This window comes from Gymnogyps californianus, chromosome 1 (genome assembly GCF_018139145.2).
Source record: "Gymnogyps californianus isolate 813 chromosome 1, ASM1813914v2, whole genome shotgun sequence".
Taxonomy (NCBI): domain Eukaryota; kingdom Metazoa; phylum Chordata; class Aves; order Accipitriformes; family Cathartidae; genus Gymnogyps; species Gymnogyps californianus.
Window position 1 is genome coordinate 169477488 of NC_059471.1, and position 18765 is coordinate 169496252.

General features: G+C 37.0%; 1 protein-coding gene across 1 annotated transcript; it reads left to right on the plus strand.

The window, feature by feature from the left end:
- The first annotated feature begins 5707 nt into the window (after positions 1–5707).
- LUM (lumican) lies at positions 5708–17162 on the plus strand. Its single transcript, XM_050900956.1, has 3 exons — positions 5708–5854; positions 8793–9689; positions 16119–17162. The coding sequence occupies exons 2-3, from the start codon at positions 8813–8815 to the stop codon at positions 16271–16273; spliced, it is 1032 nt and encodes a 343-aa protein (XP_050756913.1). The 5' UTR covers positions 5708–5854; positions 8793–8812; the 3' UTR covers positions 16274–17162.
- The last annotated feature ends 1603 nt before the right edge of the window (positions 17163–18765 follow it).

The window sequence follows — 18765 nt, forward strand, 5'->3', positions numbered from 1 at the left end:
CATCACGTTCAAAGCTAAGGGGTATGTGGCTGCGTACCAGACTGCTGCTTTCTACATAGAATCATAGAATCATAGAATATCTCGGGTTGGAAGGGTCCCATAAGGATCATCGATTCCAACTCCCTGCTCCTCACAGGACTACCTAAAACTAAACCATATAGCACCATAGTGCAGTATTACTTTAGGCAAAGGGTTGCAGTTACAGGAACTCATTGGGAGACAGTGTCTCGCAGAGAAGCATGATGCAGTAAACCAGCTTTGCAGTAGGCAGCAATTCCCACTCCCACTGAGGTCTTGTAGAGCAGACTGTCCCAGCAGCTGCTGCCCACTGCAGCTGCATCCACAAACAGAAACTGCCAACTCCCCGGGACCTCGCCATACACCCTGAGAGCTGGAAGCTAGTGTTCCTGTACCAGCTGGCAACCCTGTTAGGTTTGTAAGCCTAAAGTTTTCTGGTGTTTGTGCTTCAAGAAGAAACAGAAGACGACTAATGTACTGAGTGGGGATGCCCTGCGTCTGTGCTAACTGAGCTGACCCTCCTTCCTACCAGCCTGGGAACCAGCCCTCTACTTCTGGGTGCTGCCTGCAAGTACACATTAGCAGACACAAGGATGAAAACTGTGATAAATAAGCCTTAATCAACTGGTAGTCTAAATTAAGTCAGCTGCTACCCCAAGATGCAACCCGCTGCCCACAGATGGGAAAGTGCTAAGTGCCCGTCATAACCTGCCAGCTCCTGAAACCAGCCTGGGCAAAAATCGACAGATTTTTGCACCAAACTAGAAAACTCCCAAACTTTCCATGTCTTAGATCATGGTTATATGTTGTCTGGAGCATAAGTAGGCAAAGGCATTTTGTTGAACTCAGTACAGTAGTAACAGGATGAAGTTTAATGGTTTGTACAGCAGGTCAGGGTAGCTGATGCAACATCCCTTCTGACCTTAAACAGTAGTGATCTGAGAGCAGACAAACGTTGCTAATGCTTAGATTAGGGGAAGATGTTTAGCACCCAATGATTTTCAAAGGAGGTCTATGTGGATACAGCATTAGCATGTATAAACAATAGGCAGTGAGCTAGCCAAGTTTGCCAAGTCCACCTCTTTTTTTTCTTATAAATTATCTGTACTGTTTAAATTACAGAACTGCTACTATAATTTTTACCTGTAACCACAACTTTCCCACAAATTTAACAACTCCTTGAGATCCTCTTATGTTCTTTACATTAGGAATCATTTGAATTGGTTCATGTTCCAGGGCCACCTGACTTTCTTTTCTACATAGATGAGCACATTTTAAATGCTATAACACAAAGTACAAAGTACAGCGTATATATATATAGGAGTCTGGTTTAGAAACATCATCTTGCCTTCATCTGTGCAGTTCTTATCATAAAAGAAGTTTGATCAAGCTTTGAATCAACTCAAAGGAGTTTTGCCATTGACAATTTGAATCAAATTAAGTGCAGTCTAGTACAAAAACAGCCTGAAAAGCAATGGAGAGCAGGCTGACATTACTAGAATATAGACACTGTCAAGTTTGAAGCAAAACAGCGAGCATTTTTTCAGAGCGACAAAAACAAAGATTCATGCTCAACTAAAATATCTGTTGCAGTCTGCTAATAGGTTGTACCACTATTACCATTTTTGTAAATTTCCAAAGCTGTTATTTCCTTTTTAGGAGAAAGGAAAAAAAGGGTTTGGATTACCACAAATTTTGTAATGCTTATAGTATGCACTCTAACACTTTCCATTTAACATGTAAGTGCAGTGTAGAGGCTGAATAAATAAAATTTCAATTTGGAGGAATGGAAGTTTTCAGATGAAAAAATAATAAGCACCTACAACCTTCAGAATCTGGAACTGAATTGTTTTTAGTGGAACTCATTTGATATGAGTCAGCCTTAAGTAATATTTTCAAAATGCTGCAGGACTTCACAAAAACATTTAACTAATTGTTACTGGAGATTTGAGTCAATATCATATTTTTGTTTATTCACTATATGTAGGCTAACAGGCTATATATTCACTATTTAGAGATATGGAAAACATCATGCATAAACACTACACTACCTCTTTATAATTAAGTGGCTTCCTGTATGGTGCCCATGGAATGGCTTTTTCCCTTAACGGAGATTTCTTTACCTTCTACTGCAGGTAGCCAATTAAAATGAACTAGCTTTTATTTCATTTTGAGAGCAATATTAAATTTAAATTATGAGTGATCAGTGCAAAAACTCACTACTCATTTTATGTGGCAATGTGGAAAGTTCCACAAGCACTTTTTTCTGGGGCTATATGCTCCTATGACCCAGATATCCTACTCTTAATTTTGGGCACCCACATCTCTTGGTTCTTAGGGTACACATCTGTGTACCAGATGTGTACACAGGTTTAAGACTAAAAGGAAGCAGTTGGTTTAGATAATAACTATTAGGTTTTAGTAACTTGAGTCTTTTGGGAGAAAGGGGATTAAAAACAAACAGATTGGGAGAGTTTCCATTTATGCAGCAGTGTGTAGAAGTTATAAAGAAGATAGTTTTATGGGAGACAAAAGGCAGAAAGGATATCACTGATGAGTGAAGAGAGAAAATAGTGACACTGTAACTCAACAATATTTGAAGGCTAGATCTCACCCACTGCAAAGTGATATCCTTGCAGTGAGCTCTGCTTTCTGATTCTTCCACTACAACCTCCCAGACTTCTTGGCCATTTCCAGCCATGAAAATATGAATTAACAAGAAAGGAGCTTTGAATCAAATAAAAGGAATATTTCTGTTCATGTATCACAAGCTGAAGAAAACTAGATGAGAATAGGTTTTGATCACATTTCCCATCAAAGAAAAATTAATAAATAAAGAATAAGAAAAAAATTAATTTTGGAGAAAATAAACTGAGATGGCTTAATTAGGAGTTAACCTTTACAGTTGCTGTAAAGGTGAAATATCAATATATCCTGACATTATCAGGTACGAAGCATATTCATAACCGGTTTTCAACTTAGATGTCATAGGTGAATGTACACGTTATTTTGTGTATTCCTTGGAAATTAGCTAGGCTATGTTCACATGCTGTTTAATGACTTCTGAGCGCTACCAACCCCGCCCCCCCCCAAAAAAAAACCCACCAAAACCAGAAAATAGGGCCAGAAAGAAGAAATCACCCACCCGCTTTCCCACCCTTTGCTGCAGAAGAAGCCATACCTCCATTTGCTGGGCTTTAGTCCCCACCTGCTCTCCCAAACAGAGGATTATGAGGTGAGTGCTTCATGAGTCACAACAGTAAGATTAGGAAAGCATATAAAATGATGCTGAAGGGACAGTATTAAATAACAGAGTGGAGAGATGGCAAAAATCTTATTAAAGAAAAGGGAAAATCCATTGGTTTATATCTTATCCTTGAAAGGCATGTGATTCTTCATCTTGACTGTGCAATTTATATAGCTAATTTAAAACAGTCAGCAAGACAGGAACTATATGAATGAAAAAGTCCCAGCTGAACTTCATGTGACCCAAGTTTTTAGCATATGTTAATTGCAAAATATCATCACGTTTGTTTAATAAGATTTTTCTACAAGTTATAAAGATATGCATGCTTTGTATTTCTGTTAACAGAATGAGAAAAAGGATGTATACTGGACCTACAGAAATCAATGTAATAAACAACTGGTGCATAAATATAACTGTGCTAAAAACATATTAAGCCTGCACTATCCTGTATTTGCAGGCAATGTACAATTCTATTTGTACCGCAAATGTAAAACTACCTCTATTAATGAAAGATCAAAATATGTATTAATTTATTATGATATTGAGCTTGTCCTTCAAAAAAAATCTTTAATCAGAGAAAACACAACTAGTGCCTTTCCCATGAATTTTAAAATTCTCTTTACAAACATTATGCCTGATTGCTCAGCTTGCTGTACCTTCTTCCACAGAGCAAACCCCAGTATTGCCTTAAAGGGCGTCTCTTTCTGTGTTAAAAATCTTTTCTTCATTCCAGTTGATCTTTTGCTGAATGTTCCTGCTTGTTGCCCCATTTGCAGTCAAGGCTACAGTTTAGGTTTTCCTTGGTCAGCTGAAACTAATGCTGTAATTTTCAGATAAGTATCATACTGTGCATGAGAAACTCCATCTGGTCTCCGTTTGTCCACACGCAGAACAACAGCTTTATCCACTTCTACATTTCTAGTTCTGATACTATGCACGCTTCTTCACCTACTTAGGTTAATTCACTGTCGTATTCCCTCTGCTTCACATTCACTTATTTGCATCATTCAATGAGTAATGTAGTCATGGTCTATCATCAGCATGTTTCCTAACGAGGAAATGGTTCTCCCACACCAGGGGGGACAGGCGCGATGTCAGAACATCAAAAGAGTAACATTCACTCCCCATGGGCTGCACTGGCACTTGGCACTCTGTCTTGAGCAAATTGTTTGCTAATTGTGTTACTGCAGAGGCACAGAGGTCTGTAATCGTTTGGTGTCTTTCCTGTTCTCTGTGAAGGGCACTGAATTATGCCAGGCCTTTCCCTGCTCCCAGTAACCTGCGCTGGCGTGGAGGCCCAGATGCATCAGCAGCAGATTTTGGGGGAAGCCCACATCCAGGCTCCTCTTCTTCAGGAAGCTGCTAGGGTTCTTCAGCCCAGCCACATCCCGTACCATGACTTTTCATAAAGATAGCCAGTTGATAACAGATAAAAAAAAAATTGATCTGTACCCACAACAGTCAAATACAATTAAACACATAAGACTCTTTAAAATGGCTTGTGCATGTTTTCTATATGCACATTTCACATTTGTCCCCATCCAACTTTATAAAAAAGAGTTTGCATCCCATAAAAAGGGAAGACATCCACCATTTAGAGATAAGGGAAGGTTCTTATTGAAACATTAAGACCCACTTTAAACAGTTACTATCTTAGTGCATTATTTTTTGGCATTGCCTGGTGAAAATAACATCTCATCCAAGCCTTAAGATGCATTCTTGAACTACATCCATGGAATAAGAAACAGACAACGTAAAGCTGAGTAGTTCCAGATTCTGAAAAGCAGAAGAAAGCTGTAAGTGCAAAAACGAACAAATGTATAAAAAGTAAGTTTACAGTAACTGCTGAAAAACCGTTCCTGGGATGTGTTTTTATTAAACAAACATACATTCAATCACCAAAGAAAATCTCCAGACCTAATAAATTCCAATGCTTTGAAGAAGAAACTTTGAACTCGGTATTTAATGTTGCGGAAAAGGTTATAATTCAAAGATAATCCTGCAGCTTTGGTTCTGATCCTTAAGCTAGAACTTTTATTGAGGATATTTTACTGTGGACATAAGATAGTTAAAGAAAAAGGCAGAAAAATGAATGAGTCACTTGGCTGAAGAAGCACAGCAGCATTGAGGTCTGAGTGCTATTTGTTAGCTCATGTCTAGCAGTATAAAATAAGTTGGAAAACAAAAGTCTGTTTGTAATTTGTTTTACAATCTAAAATGTTTTCCCTCTAAAATACAAAATTTCCTTGTAGAAGGCTATGGCTATTGGTCTAAACTTTCTCAGGTTTGTGAAACACTGATCATTCTCTCATCCCACAGGAATAACAGATGGGTTGTCCTTGTACAAAATATGGTATCCACCTGCACTTCATTAGAGAGCTGCATTTTTGTACATGCCACACCACAAGATCACCATGATGACATAGCAGCTTCAGAGAACAGCGTGACTAGGGCTTTTTTTTTTTTTCTTGTAACACAGAGGATCTGGCAGATTTTACCTCCTGACACTGTTTACAGCATATATTGGTCGATACAGTCCCTTATTGCATCTGCTCTGGGAATTAAGGAAAGCAGCTTCAAGGCAGTAAGGTAAGTGCTGCTGCATGTTTTAACTGTAATGTTCAGCTATTTAAATGTAGCTGTAACGGGGACGTGAAAACATGTCAGGATAAGTTTGCCAATTTGTAAATTGAACACAAATCAACAGTTGCTTAGTGGATTCGCTTTCTCAGTTTCCTTAAAACAACCTCACATATTTTGTGCATCATTGTTGCACTTTTTCACAGTCTGTTTTGTTGTACTTCAAATGAAAAGTTGATGTACAGTACAAAGAAATTTGTAAGACTACTCACTGCTTACTTATTCATTCATAATCTATTAGTAAGAGCTCCACAGACTCCATCTGTTAAATCATTTTGCTTCATTTTACAAAAAGACAAGGTATCCTGATATTTAAATAATTAATCAGGTAAACAATGAGAGGAAAATTATAGGTATTTTGAAATTTTCAGTTAATTTTAAAACACATTTTAAATATACTGTTGAAACTTTTTAAAATTAAATATTTTGCAAACTGTGTAAGATGTTATGCTGCAGAATTAAGGTATATTTAGTTTAAGGCTGATTGAATGATAAGCTTATATTTATTTTGTTTCACAACAACTTTAGAATTAAGGTAGTATAGACTAGCTCCAAAATAGTTTGAATAGTTTGTCTGCTCTACTGTAGTAAGCACTTTTCCAAAATCATGGATTTGCCATTTAGTATGTTTTGGCAAGTTGCCTGAGCAACTTCACAAATATTTTCACAGTTATTTTACAACGTAACTGGTTAGAACAAACACAGGCAATTAGTTCAAGCATGCTTATGTTACAAGATAAATGTCTAAGAATGTATTCTGATTTTATCTTTTGGATTAATACAGTTCAGTGCAACAAACAAGCATGTGTACAGGATCTATTTACCTTTTACACTTCTGACAGAGAAACATTTAGATACATGAATGAGAAATCCATGAATAAAATAACTACTCTACTTATGTACTTTGCTGTGCTATTTTATGTCACACACATGCTCATATGCCCTTGCACTACAGAATTGTCACCTACATTTTAAAATGATGTTGCTAAAATAATTCAAAACACTTGCTATCTAACTTTTTTAATTACTTCCAGGGTTCTGCAGAGCAGTTAAATATTGTATACTATTTAAAAGAACTGTCAGCCTATGATACCAATAATAAAATTTAGCATTACAAATATAATTTGAAACTAGAAGAACAATGGAATTTGCATTTAAAATAGGATATTTATGCTACTTTATCAGTAAGACTATAATATGATGCAGATGTATGAAAATGTCACTGTAAGGCCAAAGAGTGTAGTCCAAGAAGTTCATTACACTCTCTCTTATACTTTGAATACAGAAGCAGTTAGTCCCCCATCCTTAACGTTTAGTACAGACTAATAGGACCAGATTTGGAGCTGAATTGTGTCACTGCAGTGTCTTTGCTTTCAGAGGAGCTGTACTTATTTATGCCAGCAGGGGACTGAAGGTTAAGTTTGCTTGTTCTCATGCAGTAATGAAGAACAGACATAGGAAATTACACTGGTAACTCATAGTTCAATGATTGCTCTAAACTATGGTTTGTAATTAGGTAAATGTGACAGGACCAACACCATGGAAATGATATGCAATCATCCTCCTTATTCAGGGGACAGCAGCTTAGTATCTAGCAGAGGGACTTTGTGGGTGATTGACTGGAGATAATACGAGAACATTTTTTAAAAAATCTTTGTGCTGTACTGCATGAGATCAATAGGCCCTGCCTAGAGGTACTTTAGTTTAGATTGTTAGCTGACTAGAATGTGATGTGGCTTTTATCAAGTCAATAAAAGCAAGGAAATTTAGAATTAGGGAAGACTTTCTAGCTATGGCCCTGCATTTTAACACTATGTACTCTGTGTAACACTAAACAATGCCAATAGCAAGACTAACTTACTCTGCTGGAAGACTGCCCAGATCTGATATCAATGTCTGGTGGTCTATTTACAGGCATCACATACTTTCTGAAATTACTTGAGAACAAGAAGGTTCTAAGGATTTTCTTAATCATCTCACTCTCTGAAGAGTAGTTGAGTACATCAAGCCTTGTCTTTTACTCATGAAAAACAAAGTAAGCTCACTGACTTCAGTGATGCTAGACCCACTTTTCCAACACAACATCTATCTAGGTAGTAAGAAATAAAAGCAAGATACTAATCTTCACAGATTAGCATCTTGTGGAGTATCTGACGAGAAAGGTATGCCCTTAAAAAGTAAGGTGAGACCACTCATATCGGATCACAGCAAAACATCCCCAAGGACACTGAACTTCCTTTTGCTGTATGTGAACTGGAAGATCAACTATGTGAAGCCAGTGCTTTATTGTTCTGTTGATTTAGAATGGTCATACAATGTAATCAACACATTTATTGTTATCTATAGAATTTGCAAGAACATTTGCTCTATCTGAAATTCAGTCATTTCAGATCCACCGTAGATCCATATTAGATAGAGTATACTCATGCACACATAAGCAGTGCTGCTTGTTTGACATGTCCAGAAGAATATGCTATATATTTCTATTAGTTTGTTCTTTAGGTGAATATGAAACTTAGTGGACCATGCTTTACAGGACATGATCCATGAGAAGAAGATATTTCAAGCTACAGGCATCTTAACAACACACTATACAGCAGATCATTACCCTTAGTTTGTAACTTCCCTGGCTCTTTCAGAATTAAGTCAAATTGCCACATTATTTAGATATGAGGCAATTCAGTATATTAGGAATGCTTGATAGCAGTTTATAGTAGTAACAATGCAATACTAATAAAATAATATTTTTTTCTTAATTAATAGCTTTAAACAGGAAGCCTAAATTAATTAGTTTTTAATTATAATCTTTATGTGGTAAAATTTCAAATATTGCTGAAAGAGAGAAAAAAAAAAAGTTATAACTTTTTTATTCTCTTTCACCCTACAGGGACAAGACACATTGCAAAGATGACTTTAAACTCCCTACCTGTCTTTCTGTTATTGATTAGTGGCATTTTTTGCCAATATGACTATGGTCCTGGAGATGATTATGGTTATGATCCTTTTGGGCCATCCTCTGCAGTCTGTGCCCCAGAATGTAATTGTCCTTTAAGCTACCCTACTGCCATGTATTGTGACAATCTTAAACTGAAAACCATTCCGATTGTACCAAGTGGAATAAAATACCTTTATCTTCGAAACAACATGATTGAAGGCATTGAAGAGAATACGTTTGATAATGTAACAGACCTACAGTGGCTGATCCTAGATCACAACCATTTGGAAAATTCAAAAATTAAGGGAAGAGTCTTCTCTAAACTAAAGCATCTGAAGAAACTTCACATTAACTACAACAATTTGACTGAAGCTGTTGGACCACTCCCCAAAACTCTGGATGACCTGCAATTAAGTCACAACAAGATCACAAAAGTCAATCCTGGTGCACTTGAGGGGCTGGTGAATCTGACTGTCATTCACCTCCAGAACAACCAGCTGAAAGCAGATTCTATTTCTGGGGCTTTTAAAGGCCTGAATTCACTTTTGTATCTTGACTTAAGCTTCAATCGACTTACAAAGCTACCAACAGGACTGCCTCACTCCTTACTCATGCTGTATTTTGATAATAACCAGATCTCCAATGTTCCTGATGAGTACTTCCAAGGTTTTAAAGCCCTGCAATATTTACGTTTATCCCACAATAAATTAACAGATTCTGGAATACCAGGCAATGTCTTCAATATCACATCACTGGTTGAGTTGGATCTCTCCTTCAATCAGCTAAAGAGTATTCCAACTGTCAGTGAGAACCTTGAAAACTTCTACCTCCAAGTCAACAAAATTAACAGTGAGTTAAATTTGCGTATTTTCATTAATATTTACCGCAGTCTAGACACTGATGGTCAATGCAAGTATCTGAAAGGGTAGACCAACCAGTCTGAAGAAATGGTACTGGTTAGACTGTTAGCACACTGACATTTCTCTGACTGTTGTCCACATTAATGGTAAAAGACAGACATTTATCTGATAGCTACTCAGACTAACCTTAAAGAAAGAAATTTCTGTTTTCATACTAATGTGGGTATTATTGGTCAAATTCTCATCTCATGTAATTTGGAGTAACTCCATAGAAGCCAATGGAGTTGTCTTATACAACTGAGGAAAAAAGAGTGGGAAAATTTTGATCAGTGTGGAAGATGTTCAGAATTCGTAAGTCAGCAAAAAGAGACAGATATCAGCTGAGGATCTGACTATGGTATGTGTAACCTTTCAGGAGGCTGGTAGTGAAGGTGCTGGAGGGAGGAGAGAGGGAGAAGACAACAAATTCTTAAAGTATCAGGCACAAGGCACAGTGAAAAAGATACAACAAAGTAGCTGCTTTTTTCCCTTTCCCCCCTTCTCTCATGCAGTATCCCTCCAAACCCATCTTGAAATCCAAAGAGCTGCCCCTGTTGTTTTTTCTTTTCATTCCCATTTCCCACATCATATGATCAGGTGGCAAGCTTGCCTCCATTCAATCATGATTTGAAAAAATGTTCCTTCTGAAGTCAATAAATGTCATACCTTGCATGAGATCATGGAGGTTTCTACTGAGACAGGGCTCTTGTAAGGCTGTCCTAATCCTGGGGTGGGAAAGAGGTGTTGCAGAGCTGGAGAGGCCTCACCATCTCCTCAGAAGCTCTCCAGCTGCACTTCTGTCAGTGGTGGTCCCTGACGGAGAGGCAGATCTGTCAAACATAACAGTGTTTCTGCAAGAGGACTTATATCATCTTGCTAGCTGGCATAAAGCAAACCATAAAACCCCCTCTTCTGTTTGCCTGCTTGTATCCATCAGGGGTTTAAGATATCAGTGTTAGCTATTCCATACATACCTAACTCCATACAGGTGTAGCCTTTAAAGCCAAATGTTTTAGTGCAGATCTTACCAGACAGACGGCAAGACCTTTTGAAACATTTTGTATTTACTATGCTTCACATTTTCCTCTATGTTATGATTTTTTTTTCCTATTATTTCTCAGTTCCTTGTTTTGATGAGGGAAAACAATGAGTTAATGCTTCCCACCTGAGGCACCACTACAGTGACCTGTAGAACTCTATCAGATACTCTCCCTCTCCTAAAAGAGCTAACAATGATGACATTTAATTTCTCATGAGATGTATGAGGCAATTTTCGCTGCTTAGAGTGGTTGTTCTGAGCCTTCTGCAAGACACTCAGGTACTGAGTTTGCTTTCCATTCACACTTCCAAGGACTTCTGAGCCAAGGACTGTGACAACAATTTAATTTTGCAATGAAAGCTGTATTTCCAGAGTGCTGGTCAGCAGCAGAGGGGGACGGTGTGAGGAGTGGGTGTGCACCGGCTACTGCTGCACCGTCATTGCTACCCTATGGACTGATGCAAGAGAACTCTGATTTACTGGTTTTTGCTTAACCATAAAATCTAGCAGACTTCAATCATAAATTTTCTTGACTATCTAATTTCACAGGCATAATATTGTGTTCCCTAAGATGCTAATTGACGACGTGGGACAAAATCTAGTTAGCAATAAGCATTTCAGTTTAATTAAGTACCAGTTACAGGGTGATCAAAGCCTTTGCAACTCACTATTCACTACACTTGACCTACAACTGTGAGTGCTTAGTCTTTCTAAAAATTGAGTTGATTGACGTTTGAGTATTTGAGCCTCAAACAAATGACTAGTTTCTTTTTTTAATAGAACGTTATAATTTGCCAGAGATTTGTGTAAGTATGCCTGTAAACAAGGCCAGCTTCCCTTCCATACCATGGCCCATGGTACACATACATTATGAGAGAGAGACTTTGGTTTTAGGGGTAATGATAATTTGTCCTAAAATGTACAAAAAGTATAATCTTTCAGATTATAATCTTTCAGATTATGCTTACATAGCTTAAAGTTTTCACTTACACTGAAACCTAACATAAATATATTTCTCCAGAGTTCTTAATTTGTTACTGTCTCCCTTTTTCTCAGGTACCTTTAGGCTAGCAATTAACATTTATATTTGTCTAAGAAAGAGTAATCTGGTTCCAACCCTTTTGATATTACCAGAAAGAAAGGAAATATTTCTCTAAATTATTGTCCATGAGTTTCATCCTGGGTTTGCTACAGTCATTATGCATTACCATACATAAAAAATGACCTGTTTGAGAAATACCCTCATTTGAGTGACTTTGAGCTTTTTGAACAAGAGTTGATGAATATACACATAGAAAAAATTGTAGCAGAATTGGCTTCACTTCAGTATGTTCTGCCTTCATCTGTGATGCAAGGAGCAGTGGGTAAAATGGATAGCAAACTGGAATGAAGAAAAACACAGAGTAACTCCTCTGATCTCTGACTAATATATTGAAGCTCATCCTTTACATTGAATGTAAGTTAGGTATCAGCTGTATACTCTATCTACTGTACTTAATGCTAGCTGGGGATCTCCAAGCTAGCATAGGACCATGGGAGGTTTATCAGCCTTTTGCTTTCTCCATACCTCAAACCTAAACTGTAACTTCTAAACTGAAACTTCTTTTTTTATCATTTCTTATTAGTAGTAATTTAAGGGTGGAATTTTCTGTTTAATAACAACAGTGGTTTGCTACCATGCTTTAAGATGCCATTAGGATTATATATACATATATATATACAGGCGGACTTCTCCATATTTCATTTGTACTTGTAAAGGATTAAGGAGAGAGTTGTTGCTTCCATATGAAACCCCAGCAAGAAGATACCATGTGAATAGAGTATAACAAGGGGGAATGTGAAAATGTTCCAGAGGACAGTTAAGGGGCCACATATTCTGCTCCAGTCCATCGGCTGGATCAGTACCTGTACCATAATTGTACTTATTCTAAACAGAGTTAGTTGTGGAGGTGCTTTATGGTCTTTTATTTGGCTCACTCCACCAATCCCAAACGGGTTTTTTTACAATGGCCTGTGCAGAAATGACTCACATACGATTACTGTGGGACCACAGAGCAGTAAGGATGACTATGGGACTTCAGATCCCATTAGGATTGTCCACTATATTGCATGCCTGAACAAGGAATCTTTGCACAGTTAATCTTCCTCTCAGCTAAAGGCTGCTTACACTCCTGATGTATAAGGGATATACTCTCACCTAGCATATAGTAAAAAATTAATTCTGTCTAAAAAATAAGTGTTTCTATGCTCCCATTTTGCTTTATAGGTATGAGAGAGGAGAGGAGAGGAGAGGAGAGGAGAGGAGAGGAGAGGAGAGGAGAGGAGAGGAGAGGAGAGGAGAGGAGAGCAGAGGAGAGGAGAGGAGAGGACATGCCTGTTCCTCATTTTTTTCCCCCCCCAGATATTTCAAATATTCAGGTAGTTTGTTAGAATATCAGACTTTCTTATGGTGACAGACACTTCTAGTGAGAAAATAATTGTTCAGATGAAAATGCAATTTTTGTTCAATCCTTCTTATTCTCTCAGTGTCTGGCTCATGCAGGAATTCTGTGTTGGGAAAATATGAATGCCACACTAGTGGCAAAATTCCAGGTACACTGCCTCTGAACCTGAATATTATAAATTCAGGAAGTCATTTTAACACCAGCAACATTAATAAGTTTAATAAAGGAGGAAGTAAGCTACTGACATATTTTATGCAACAGTGCTCTAGTCTTACTGATTGCAGTTTCCATACAGATCGTATAGGTAACAGCACATCAAGCGCGTTCACCAGACCTACTTATCTTATTTTCTGCTAGTAGAGACTGTAATTAGAAAACAAACATTTTTAATATGCTTGTAACAACTGATAATTATATGAACTGTATAAAAAATTAATACCCAAATGCAAACAGTGTGCACCAAACATTGGAGCCAAATCCCACTGAAGTCCATGACAGAGTTCCTTTGACTTCTGTGAGGACTAGATCTGCATCCACTTCCAAAGTGGCTTCAATCTCATAAACAGTCAGCACAGATGAGTATTTTGGTAACACAGATAAATATTGTGGTTTACATGCATGAAGTTTACATCCTTTGAGTAGTTAAGCATCTACCCAACTTGTATAAGCATACCTTGTTTTGCAATCAAATGTCAGTATTTATGCTCAAAAGTAACTATATGGAAAAAACAAATAAGTAAATTTAAAAAGTTTTTAAATGTCTGCCTTCAACAAAAATATACTTACCATATGGTTCCTGAATGACAAGAAAATGGAAAAAAAAATCTATATTAGAATTCATGTTTATTTTAATCTCTATGAATTACACCCAAACTATCTGCAGAAAACTGGACCTAAATAGTCAATGGTATAGCCTGTAGGCCAAGCAAATGAGTTCAAAGTCTCAGGAACTTATGTTACTCAGCAAAATTCCCCACAGATCTAATCCTATAGACATCTCTCAGATTATATGATCCTAACTCACAAGAATCATCAGTTCACTTCAGCTGGTACATTCTGAATCAGAAGTGTATCAGAATTGGTCTGCAGTCTTAAAATTATACTATATTGCAATATGGACTGCCCAATAAATGTGCCATTAAGGATGCATTTTATCTCTCACCCTTCCAAAAGAAGGCTGTACAATAAAGAAAATCTAGGAAGTTGTTATCATTTGCTTTAATCAAATTGGTGATCAAGATCTAACATTTGAAATACATTTCCTTAATCCCTGCTCAAAACAACTTATTTTGTGAAAGATGCACAAATCTTTCCCCATTCTTCAACATCGTATCTCTGTGTCCAAAAAATTACCTAAGCTATCATGCTTTAAAGAGCTGCCTGTACAGGTGGGTGTACATTTATACTTAGTTTACATAAGCTATGTTTCACCAATGATAGCAGATTATTGTAATGCCAGTTCTGAAAGAATCCAATTGAAGTTAAAGTGGAGATATGAAAGATACTTCCTCCACTTCCTTTAGTACTACAACATGATGTAGGTCATCACATTTTCTTAGATGAGTTAAATAGTCACGCAGAAAAGATGTATAAGGTGGTGTTTTCAAAAGTCCATGAATGACCTATGATTGGTATTTAAAATGGCAGCCGATTTTAAGAACACTACCTTGATTTCTCAGAAATTATGAGAGCTAGTCCTTTGCAACATAAAAGCACCTGAAGATATGAAATTTGTCTGCATACTGGTGAATGGGTTCGTTGAAGGAGTCCCTTTAAAATATTTTCTGTGTGAATGCAATTGATGTCAATGGCCCGAAGAAGAACAAGCCTTTCAGACTGCTTCTTTAGTAGTGATGGAGCTTTTCAATAGACTAATCCTCTGTCTGACTCAAAGGAAACACAGGTGAGAATGAAGGACCATCTTTGCAGAATTACACAATGTGGTATGCAGGGGACATCAGGTTTATTCACATACATTCTCTCTTGAGGATAGATCTTCTCTGCATGACAGAAGTATATAATATGTATATGTGTGTGCTTATGTATACTGAGAACAGAATTTCTCTGCTTCATGTAATTTCTAGCTTACAGTTAATACTGCTTGTAAGATACAATACATAGTTTTCCACTCAAGACCTGTCTGGTGTTATGTGAACCAAATAATACTTCAACTTAATAGAGGCTATATATATCATGATATATGCATTACAATGAATATAAATATTTTTATAAATCTTTTTTACATTTATACTCACCTTCTAATCCTGCTGTTCTGGAAAGGTTCAACTGTAGAATTTAAATGTAAAACTCCCCTCCAACCCCAGACCCAAATTTCATTTGGAAACTAGTAAATCAAAATGACACATCCAAAACAGTATTTGACACAGACTCCCATTGGACTGCCTGTTCTTAAGGGTAAGGCCGTATCATGGTTTTAATTTCTCCAGAAATTTTTTACTTCCTTCAGTATCTTAAGTAGCACTGTTTTACTCTTCCATCATGATGTATCCAGCATGATTAATTCCTCCCTCTGCATCTCCAGTTTTATTGAAGGTTCATTTTTTTCCTTTTTTCTAAATGCCAGATTAGACCTCTATATAACATCTAAGTCTTAAAGATCAAATGGGTACTGGGAGCACATAGTACTTGAAAAACTCAGTCTTGAAATTCTGAACCTCTCACAACTAATGGAAAGAACCTCTCCTAACACAAGCTCCTCAAGTTCCAGTAAACTCATGGGGAATTACATCAGTGGACATGGAAAATACTGAAAAATAGTAGAATAAATTTAAGGTCAAAATTTCCAAATAACATTAAAAAAGCAGAAAAATAATGGTTTTGTCCTATTTGTCCTAACTATTGATGCTTTCTCTCATTCATGTTCCCTTTGTTTCAGAGTTCCCATTGAGCAGCTTCTGTAAGGTTGTTGGGCCAATGACCTATTCCAAGATCACACATTTGCGCCTGGATGGAAACAATCTCACTCGAGCTGACCTGCCACAGGAGATGTACAACTGCCTTCGGGTGGCTGCTGAGGTTTCACTGGAGTGAGATACCTGGGAGCATCCAGTTCCCTTCTAGGGGCAGTAACTACAGGAATTACATCATGATAGCTCTTTAAAACTAGGATATGCCTTAAACCAAGTGTCAATCTGCATATTATCCATTCTGTTTGTTAATATTTAGCATGCACTTGGCAACCTTAAGGAAACGTGCATATTTTTACAAACGGTTGTATTTAGAAAGCACAAGAATGACCAAATGTGGTGCAAAATATGCCTTCATCCAGCTAGGTAAGTTGATGAAAAGCATTCAACTTCATAGAAATCTATGTCCATGCATGCAATACATGCCAGCTGGTACCAGACTTACATGGTAGTCAGGTGGGTTTCATCAGATTGCTGAGCAGTATGGGCTAGCCTGTGTAAATACAAGATTCCTCTCCAGCCAATCCAGCTTTCTTAATTATTCACGCCTTTTTCATAGTGTTATCAATTACAAAGGAAAAAACAATTTAACAATCTAAGAACAATTTAAAATGTATGAAAATATGTTTTCAGAGCCCATAACATTATTAAATTAATGGAATATGTGAAAGATAACAGGGAAAAGAACATTTTTCAGGTTAAAAAATTGTTTACTCTTCTTTTTGTCGTACTTTCATTTAAACTTTCATGGTAAGATTTTTATCCATTGCTGGTATAATTGTTATTTCAAAATAAGTCATATATACAAGCATTTTTATTCAATTACTTGCATGCTACTTTTAACCAGATTGTAGAAAATAAAACATAGCAAATAGTATTTTTGTGTCCATATCATTGTCAACTATGTTTCAGTTTTTTATAAATTGAAAAAAAAATCAGATTAAGACAAGATTATCTAAGCTATTCTATTATTATTAAAATTTATTGTAAGGTTAAATAAACTGTTTTCTCTACTTTCAAGTTTCAATATGTTTGTAAACATGTAATTTAACATGCTCCACTGCACTTGTGTTGGTCATTAAGTCGATGCCTTATGGAGTTTGCAGTATGGGAGTCACAGCACTATGAAACAGTGCAAATTAATTTCTCAGTATTGTCAAAAGAACAATGAAATTCTCAGAAGCCACAGGCAATGAGTACAATGCAGCCCTAGCTATTCATGATAGAGACATGGTAGTATATTCTATCTGGGAATGAATAGTCCAAATATTGTCAGCATCCTGGAACACACACTAAAATAAATGTGTTAGTAACTGAGAGCCATAAATGGCTTGCTTGCAAACACAGATCATCCCACGGGTACTATTTTCCTTTCAACTACTAGACTATTAAGCACTCAAACAGAAACTCTCCTAGTTTCTATAGCAAAAGCAGAAACTATCACCTCTGGGGAAAAAAAAACAACAAACAAACGACACCAAACCATTTAGTTGGCACATTGCCAATTCCAGATGTTCAGAATCAATACACAATTCACAGAGAAACCTGGGACTAAAACAAAAGGAGAGATGCAGGAGACAATAGAAATATCTCCCTCCTGATTTTTGTCATTTTGGAATTCATAATTGTTATTGGTTTTTTTATTCACATACAGGAAGGATTAAAAGTAACCTTTGTTACAAGTGAGCTAGAATTTTCATACTAGAAGAATAAAGTCTAAATCTGGGGCTTTCTGAACACATCAGAGTGGGAATCACTATGGAATAGCACCTAGGCATTATAACATAGGAGAATAAGAAAGAAGTGCATGCAAAAACCTCCAAAGAATAGAAAAAGTTATGGGAAATTGCATTCAGCCATTTCCAAAGAAATTTTAACCCAACTGTATCCTTCACAGGAAAATACGCTAAACACTAAGACCTCTAGAGCACAAACTGATACTGAAATGTGTCACCACATAGCTGTGATCTAGCAAACAGGACAGAAATGTATTCTTCTTTTCAGTTTGTTTCAGCAAACCAGTTATCTTTACACAAAATGAAACAGTGTGAACAGGGAGACTGAGAACAGTCCACCTCAGGACAGATTAAAACCTGTTGATGAGGGTATTTTCTACATACCCATATGTTGCAAATAAAGCATCTACAGATGTTCACAAGGCATTCTGAAGTTCTGTTCAAGGGATACAGTAGAGGGAAGCCCTCTGCCAAAACAGCAAACATTACCAATGACCTCCTTCAGAAACTGGGGAACCTTCACCTTGCAATGAGCACTTAGACAGCTAAGAGAAAATGGCATTTGGCAGTACATTTTTATCTTGAACACCTCTTTCCTGGGGTTCAGAAATTCCCAGTTAGCTGGAGAGAGATAACATTGCACAGCTTGCTCTTCACACTGTATGTGAAAAAACTAGAGCATAAGATCCTTCTGCTAAAGGAGAAATGGGAAACTGTACCTCTTTGCTTTTAATATTATGAGACACAGAAGCACAGGTTTCTGCTTCTGCATTAATGAATTGGTCTAAATCACTATAAAGACTGTTTCAGTTCCCAATCTCTACATATCTTACAAATAGGCAACAATATACATATACCTTAGTTCTCAGTTTACGAAAGC

Excerpts from the sequence above, each read along its gene's own strand:
- LUM (XM_050900956.1), top strand. The coding sequence starts at position 8,813 with ATGACTTTAAACTCCCTACCTGTCTTTCTGTTATTGATTAGTGGCATT. Across the intron at positions 9,690-16,118 it reads CCAAGTCAACAAAATTAACA|AGTTCCCATTGAGCAGCTTC; the intron begins GTGAGTTAAATT and ends CCTTTGTTTCAG.